Source organism: Sinocyclocheilus rhinocerous, unplaced genomic scaffold (assembly GCF_001515625.1).
Source record: "Sinocyclocheilus rhinocerous isolate Xijiao unplaced genomic scaffold, SAMN03320098_v1.1 scaffold359, whole genome shotgun sequence".
Taxonomy (NCBI): Eukaryota; Metazoa; Chordata; class Actinopteri; order Cypriniformes; family Cyprinidae; genus Sinocyclocheilus; species Sinocyclocheilus rhinocerous.
Window position 1 is genome coordinate 227,729 of NW_015652307.1, and position 8,723 is coordinate 236,451.

Sequence of the window (8,723 nt, forward strand, 5' to 3'; positions counted from 1 at the left end):
CACAGACACACACGTCACACACTTGCTGCAGTGTGTCTGATTCACTGATTCGCGCTCACTCACGTACTCTAGTGCAGAAGTGTTTCCTCAGGCCCAGGTGAGGGTTGTTCCAGACGCGAGCGTACTGTCGCACGAAGAAGCTCCGCTCGGAGAATGCACGCAGCACTTCACCCAACACCTCCACCAGCTTCTGATGAGGGAGACTGTCGTACGCTCCGCTCACATCCACCTGACACACACAACAACACCGCCGGGAATCATGGGAAACGCAGCTGCTGCCAGATACACTACAGAAATGAGTTCAGTGAGAACTATTCTCAACAACGGTATATTCACAATAACTGCTGGTTTACGACAATATTTATTACTAATTGTGTTATGCAAATAAATCTGAAGAGGTTTACATACTAGTGCGATTAATCGCATACAAAATAAAAGTTTTTGCATAACATATGTGTGTGTACTGTGTATATTTATTATGTATATATAAATACACACACATACAGTATACATTTTGAAAATATTTACATGTCTATTTATATTCACATAATTTATATTATAAACAAATATATTTAATATTTAAACATTACATATTTTTCTGAAATATATACATGCATGTGTGTGTATTTATAATAAATATACACAGCACACATATATTATGTAAACAAAAATTATTTTGGATGTGATTAATCGCGATTAATCGTTTGACAGCACTATTACATACACATATTTATAATTTAAGTTATTTATATACACACGTGGTCAGAAATATTGGCACCCTTGGTAAATATGATCAAAGAAGGCTGTGAAAATAAATCTGCATTGTTAATCGTTTTGATCTTTTATTTAAATAATTCACAGAAATCTAACCTTCAGCTCAGGGAACTGGAATGGCCAGGGCAGAAGCTTGGTTTTGTGCTCAGTGACCCATTTTTGTGTTGGTTTTGAGGTTTGTTTTTTGATTGTTGTCCTGTTGGAAGATCCAAACATGGCCCATTATATAAGATTCAGTCAGGTTTTGATTTTTTATCTGTTGGTGTTTGATAGAATCAAAGATGCCATGCGTCTAAACAAGATGTCCAGGACCTCCGGCAGAAATATAGGCCTTTAATAACATTAAAGATCCTGCAGTATATTTCATTATACACGTGTTTTCTGTTGATTGGAAAATCTTAATTATTGCCCTGATGGTGGAAATGGGAATTTTCACTGCTCTAGCTCTTTTCTTAAAGTCACTTTCTAATTTGTGAAGCTCAATTATCTTTTGCTGCACATCAGAAATATATTCTTTGGTTTTTCTCATTGTGATGGATGATTAAGGGAATTTGGGCTTTGTTTTCCCTCCTATTTATATTCCTGTGAAACAGGAAGCCATGGCTGGATAATTTCATGTTCATAATCACCCTGGTATGCTCAAAATTGTGAATATGAATGGGAATATACTTCAGAGATATTTTACTCATAAGAATTTCTAGGGGTGCCAATAATTGTGTCCAACATGTATTTGAGGGAAAAAAATGATTTCATAATGAGATATATTATTATATAAATATAATTTTAGATTTTTGTGATTTAAAAAAAGAAAAAGATCAAAAGGATTAATAATGCCGGTTTATTTTCACAGCATTCACGTCATCAGACGCACCTTGACGAAATACAGCGGTCTCGGCGAGCTCTTCTGCTGCGGGCCGAACTCTTTGAGAACGCGGTGAATGTCCTGCCAGCCCCAGACGGTGGAGCCCATGGGCCCCGGGGCCTCTCGCACACACACGCTTAGCACGTTCTGCAGGAGCCGCACGCCGCTCTGGAAAATCTGCGTACACACAGACACACACAGACAGACAGACACACAGACACACACAGACAGACACACACACACAGACGCACACACACAGACGCACACAGACAGACAGACAGACACACACACACAGAGACACACACACACAGAGACACACACAGACAGACAGACAGACAGACACACACACACACACACACACAGACACACACACAATACAGAGCGTCACAGTGTCTTCCTGCTTCACTTCACTCAGTCCTGTGTAATCTACTCGACTGATGTGTTTATTTGGCGGCTGACAGACGCACCTGCAGCGACTCTCTGGGTCCCGCGAGGCGAGTGATGGGTCTCATGCTGTTCACCTTCGGGATGAACCGGATTCGGGACGTTACTGTGGTCTTGGGGAACTTTAGGGCCTGAGACGGAGACAGTGCCCTCCACTGGCCCTTAGACAGGTGAGCTCTGCAAATAAACCAGATCAGTGGCCAGAATTACATAGTTTTTAGTTATTTTAAAATGAACAGAAGATAAAATAAGAAACAAGCAAGCTTTGATTATTTGATCAAAAACAGTAAAATTTTTTAAATATTATTAAAACTCTATGTGAATGTGTTAAACTGTTTAAATTTATTTCTGTGATCAAAGCTGTATTTTCAGCATCATTACTCCAGTCTTCAGTGTCACATGATCTTCAGAAATCATTCTAATATACTGATTTGCTGCTCAAGAAACATTTCTGATTATTATCAATGTTGAAAACAGTCGTGCTGCACAATATTTTTGTGGAAACTGTGATGCATTGTATTTTTTTAGGATTCACTAATCAAAGCAAGTAGAAATGTTACTTTTGTAACATTATAAATGTCACTTTTGATCAATTTAATGCATCCTTGATAAATAAAAGTAGTAATTAAAATGTAAATAAAAAAATTACATTTGTTTATTTTTAACATATTTAAACATGGTAATAAATGCATAGAATAAGTGATACATTTAAAAATAAATATTATTTACAAAATAAAAACGTGCTTAATTGTTATGCAAGCAATGTCACAATGCAACCAATCGTAATAATGCTAAAAACAGGATTATAATAATTTCTACTCAAATGTAATTTTGCTCAGGTTCTCGACAGGTGAGGCGAGTCACATGACGCACCTGAAGGCCATTTCCTGTAGTCTGATCCACACTTCCCCTCTGTAGAAGCGCAGCGTGTGTTTCTGTCCCATGCTCTCGGTGACGTAGAACAGCGCTTTGACCAAACCCATCACGTAACCGCTCAACATCCAGCCCAGAAACTGCCCGCAGATCCACTCTCTGTAGCGGTGCTCACTCGCGCACTGACCTGCGGCACCAGCCAGGAGAGAGACTAGTTCAATCAAGACAACTAGTCACGATCATTAGATTATTTTACTTTCAGTGATACACTATTACAGTTTTTATTAGAAGTCCGATTTCTCTTTTTTATATGTTCCATTTTCATTGTAAAGTTCAGTAACGTGTTTTTTTTTTTTTTTTTTAGATATTAGATTAATTTTTAATTCTGTTTTAGTTAAGTTCTTCAATTATATGAAAATTAAAATTAGCTGATTAGTAAAAAATTATTTCAGTTTTATTTTAGTTTACTACAGTAACCTTGTATTTGTGAGACCATCTGATGGATATAATATCAATGTTATTTTAGTATCACTGATATATTACTATAGTTTTATGAATATTTATATTTTTTTATTTATATTTTGTGTTTTATTTTAATTTTAGTTAAAGTTTTAGTACATATTCCTGTGTATTTTTGTCTTTGTTATTATTACTATTGTTTATTTTATATATTTTTATTATATTTTATGTCTATATATTTTTTATTCACATTACTTTATGTTATTTTAGCTCTTCAACTTCAATTAAAAATGAAAAATGTTTCCTTGGCAAGTAGCTGAAATAAAAGAAGTTCCTTAAATTATTTTTTTTACATTTTTAATTCAGTTAACATTTATTTTATTTCAAGTAAAGTGTTATATTAGTATCAATTGTATATTATTATAGTTTTATTAATATTTTTAATATTAATTCATTTTAATTTCAGGTTAAAGTTTTATTGTTTTTTTTATTTTTATTCATTTTTATGTCAGTTTTAGCTATTTTAGAACTTCGACGACAACTAAACAAAAATGAAAAATGCTGACTTAGAAAATAGCTCAAATAAAACTAGTTTAATGATTTTTTTTTATATCGTTTTTTTTTCTTTTTGTGTTTGTCAGTTATGATTTATTTTAAGTAATGTATTTTTATGTTAGTTTTAGTTAACTATACTAACCTTGTATTTGAGACCTGACCATCTGATGTTATTTTAGTATCATTGATATACTATTATAATTTTTGTTAATATTTTGAATTAGATGTTTTTATATTTTCTGCTTTCATTTTAATTTTAGTTCAGGATTTAGTCATTTTGTTAGCTTTTTTTTTTGTTTGCCATTACTATTTTTTTTATATATATTTTTTATAGTTATTAGATTTTTATTTTTAATTTATTTAGTTTTTGTTATTTTTGTACTTAAACATACAGTAAATGAAAATGAGAAATGTCGCCTTGGCAACTAGCTGAAATAAAAAAAATTATATTTTATATTATTTCAGTTAATTTCATTTAAGAATGACATTTTTATGGTTTTAGTTTTAATTAACGATATTAATCCTGAATTATATATAAAAAAATAAAAATAATAATAATTAAATAAAAATCAAATCTGCTTGGCTTTAAACAACCAAAGTTACGAAACGGAGAATAAAGGCATTAAAGACACACGTTTCTTGAGTCCCAGCCAATGGCAGGCCTTGACCTTCATCTTCCACACCAGCTGTACCAATGGAAGACGCTCAAACTTCCCAAGACGCAGGAAGTTCTTCACGTTGGACAGGAAGTGGAGCTGGTTTTCCTGGGATCCCCAGAGTTCCTCGGGAACAACGTATCGCAAACACTCCCTCACGAACAGATACACCCTGTAAGGCGACAAGTGCGACTTCAGCAGCGACTCCATATCCTCCGTCTCTGGATTCACCGAGCACTTCCTGCGCAGGAAGAGAGCATACGGGCACTTCCTGTGCTGCCGCAAGAGCCGAGCAAACAAGGGAACCATTGCGAAGAAACGCTTGGGAAGCTTCCTAAACTTGGCCTGTCCGTCAAACACGTTGGACTCCGATTGGAGGAAAATGATGCGCACGAGATCCGCCCCCTGCAGCCGTCTAGCCCCGCCCACACCTGCTTTCAGCTTCCTGTTTAGCAGGAAGCCCTTCAAGCCCCGCCCACCGTAAAGCATACTCAAAACGCGGATGGAACAGCGCGACGGTCGCGGAGGAGGCTGATCCGCCGGTTTCCAGCTCCGCGATCCGTGACTTTCAGGGTTTCGCGCATTTAACGAACCGTCAGTTTCGTCCATCGTAAGCCGTCGCTTCTTTACTACCGGACGATCTTCCCGTTTGTCGTCCATTTCCTCCTCTCTCGCTCTCTTTTTTTTCGAAACTATTTTCTTATCATCTCTCGCGACTTTCTTCCGCGCGACGCCGACGGGAGTCTTGCGCGTCACGCCGTACGATGTTTGAGTCGCGCCGTGGTCCAGGAAGAATCCGGACCAGGTGGAATTCTGTTTTTTTTTTTTTTTTCACCACAGTAAAAAATAATAAATGTAAAAGCGACTTCGTAACTCACAATTCTGACTTTTTTTAATATAAATTTTAGGCTATATCTCACAATTCTGACTTTTTTTCCCTCTGAATTGTACGTTTATATATAGAACTTAAGGGAAAAAGTTACAATTGTGAGATAAAAATGCGCAATTAAAATTTTTATTCTGTCGCGAAAACAAGCTTCCATAACATTAGTAACTGCCTTTTTTTTTGTACAGCGCTTTTCATATTACACATTGAAACAATGCAGCTTTAAAGAAAATAATGATGTTTATGTTTGTAATATCTTCATACTCTATAGTCACATTTAGCAGACAATAATATACCTACATTTTGCGACAATATAAAAAATGAAGACCTTGAGATTTGGTGTGTGTATATATATATATATATATATATAAAACCACCCCGTGTACCCTAGCAACCACAGCATAGCAACACCTAAGCAACCACCCCGGGTAGCCTAGCAACCGCATAGCAACGGCCTAGCAACCACCCCGATTACCCTAGCAACCACCCCGGGTACCCTAGCAACGGCCTAGGTTGTACATACACAAATATGTAGTTGTTTTTTTGGTGTTTGGCTTAGTGTTATGTTAGAATCATTATTATACTCATACCTTTTGTTCTTTAATATTTTGAATTGTTTTTAGCTTTATTTTTTGTTTTTCATTTAAATGTTAAGTTTTGAAATTTTGTTGTATGCATTTGTCATTTTTATTTAATCTCTTTATTTTTAAAATGTTTATAGGTAGTATTTATAAAGTTTTAGCTTTTAGTTTTGGATCTTAGTTTTGTTTTAATACTACAATTGTTTGCTTCTGTTGTCCTCATTTGTAAGTCGCTTTGGATAAAAGCGTCTGCTAAACGATAAATAAATAAATAAAATAAATATATATAGTATAACTGGTTATTTTGGGAATTAGCCTAAATAATAATTTTCTAAGAGCTTTCTTTTTAGTTTTATTTTAACAACCATAAAATAATGTCAGGGACCAAAACCAAAAATTGTTAGGGACATTCAACAGGAAATGTGCAAGAAATTTATGATCTGATGAATGAACATACAAACTTTTCTGATGTGTTTTTGACCAACAATTAGGCCCATCTTAACAGAAATGTTACATAATTATGATATATGTCCTAGAAAATGTACAGTAATACCATGGTACTCCGAGGTACGTAAAAGAATACCATGGTACCATAACATTACATTAAGTCCATGTCAAATACTACAGTTCTTTTTGGCAGGTGTGTATGTTTTATGTTTCTGAGTAAGTTATGAAATATGAAATATGAAGTAACACTTGCGAATTAACGACGGTCAGCTACGGCAGATGTATACGCTATTTGTAAACAATGACAAAGCGGTTTCGGTCAGGAGGACTGATATAGAGTGATGTAGAATATGAGTGATGTAGAAATAATTTTATTCAAACAGGTGTGTGAGGTACCTGTGCGGGCTCGCGCAGCTGCTGCGGTGGCTCACGAGCGCATATGATCAGGCCTCCCGCGAGTTTTTGAAACCGCGCGCCGTCTTTTTCCTCAAGAAGAGCCGGTTTCCGTCCGTCCGAGAACACGAGTCCGTCTGCGAACTCCTCCAGAGTCTGAACGCGCGGATATAACGAGCGCAGGATCGCGAAAACAGGTTTAAAGCCGCCCTCGGTCGCGTCGCGTCGAGACATGCGTCCGTGTGTTTGCGTTTCCCGCTTCCGCGCGCTGCGTGACTGCGTCTCCGCCAATCATTCGTCGGTCAGAAGACCCGGATGAAAAGACGCGCCAAAACGCATCTTTAAAGTCACACTATGTAATTTTTTTCCTCGAAATGGACAATTTTTAAATTAGCGAGTATATCATAAAACCATCTTCCAAACCGCGTTTTGCCGTACCCTAAATTGATATCCTAAGCATAAAATAATTGTTTAGAGCTGTCGGGACGGATTTCGCGGGAAACCGCATCCATCACAGCATATTTAAATCAAATCCGTGTAACGTTAATTTTATAACAATGAGTTAATTTAATATATATTAATATTATTAAAACGTACTATGACATCATAGGTTTTGGATATAATAGTACTATAATAATTTCTTGCAAAAGCGCCATGAGTCATTCTGTGCCGTAGTATCATACTTTTTCCAGCTAGTTGCCAAAGAAACACGTTTCATTTTCATTTAGTTTACCTTGATGTACTAAAATATCTGAAACTGAAATAAAAAATCTATAAAATTGTATTTACATAAAAAAACAAACCTACTAAAAATGACAAATGCACACAACAAAATTACTTAAAAAAATAAAACAAACAAAAAATAGGGAAACAAATTCAAATTATTAATAGGAAATATAACATCTAAATGATACTAAAATACAACTGGTTGTAGGTGTTTGCTTTGGTATAGCGAAAAAATTCAAATTATTAATAGGAAATATTACAATATCTAAATGATACTAAAATACAACTGGTTGTAGGTGTTTGCTTTGGTATAGCTAGGTGTTTAAGACATTGCTTAGGCCATTATCCACCTTTTTATTCTTCATGTAAAAATGTGTAAATTTGAATATTCTTCATTTGTAAATGTTATGGGTCTCATTCGCTTCCAGTTATTTTTAGCTGTACAAAAGCTTGTTTTGCTGCTTGATACTGCAAATTGGTGTTGTATCTTACCATATTGTTTTAGTGCATTATCTTAATTATGAACACAGTGGTTTACCGCACGTTGCTATTCTTCTGGTTATTTCTGTAATGAACCGGAAGTCTCGCTCATAGTTGTTTAGGCGCTTGCTATCAGGTGACTTCAAAGCAATTAAGGGATTTCAGTAGTGGATAGAAGGCAGCATGTGGTATTCGAATGCAGTTTATCGTGAACTGATAGATGAAATTTCACTTGTTGATATTACTTCATTTGCAATAATTATTTTACTGTACCACGGTAATACTCCAGCACCCCAGCATGTGTTTACTCGCAGTAAAGTCTCCTAAAACACAGAAACACACCGTCTTAGTCCATAAATGTGGACAGAAATGTGGAGTCGGTTGGTTGTATTAATGTCATTTATACAATGCATGTTATTCATTTCACTGAGATACTATTATAGAATTTATTTAGTTTTTATTTTTATGTTCCATTTTCATTTTAGTTCAAGTTTTAGTCATTTTTGTATACACACACACGTACACTGCCGCTCAAAAGTTTGGGATCAGAACGATTTTTAATGTTTTTTACAGGAGTTTCTTCTGCT

At 35.5% G+C, this 8,723-nt stretch overlaps 1 protein-coding gene across 1 annotated transcript in view; it reads right to left on the bottom strand.

Annotated features, from left to right (window-relative positions):
* Positions 1-7,230, bottom strand: part of tert (telomerase reverse transcriptase) — a 30,569-nt gene extending 23,339 nt beyond the window's left edge. Inside the window, exons 1-6 of the mRNA XM_016520717.1 lie at positions 6,916-7,230; positions 4,602-5,436; positions 2,954-3,140; positions 2,104-2,257; positions 1,646-1,813; positions 68-229 (exon numbers count right to left, since the gene is read on the bottom strand). Coding sequence (XP_016376203.1) covers positions 68-229; positions 1,646-1,813; positions 2,104-2,257; positions 2,954-3,140; positions 4,602-5,436; positions 6,916-7,164 — 1,755 coding nt within the window. The 5' untranslated portion in view covers positions 7,165-7,230. The remainder of the gene's footprint in view (positions 1-67; positions 230-1,645; positions 1,814-2,103; positions 2,258-2,953; positions 3,141-4,601; positions 5,437-6,915) is intronic.
* Positions 7,231-8,723: the final 1,493 nt, after the last annotated feature.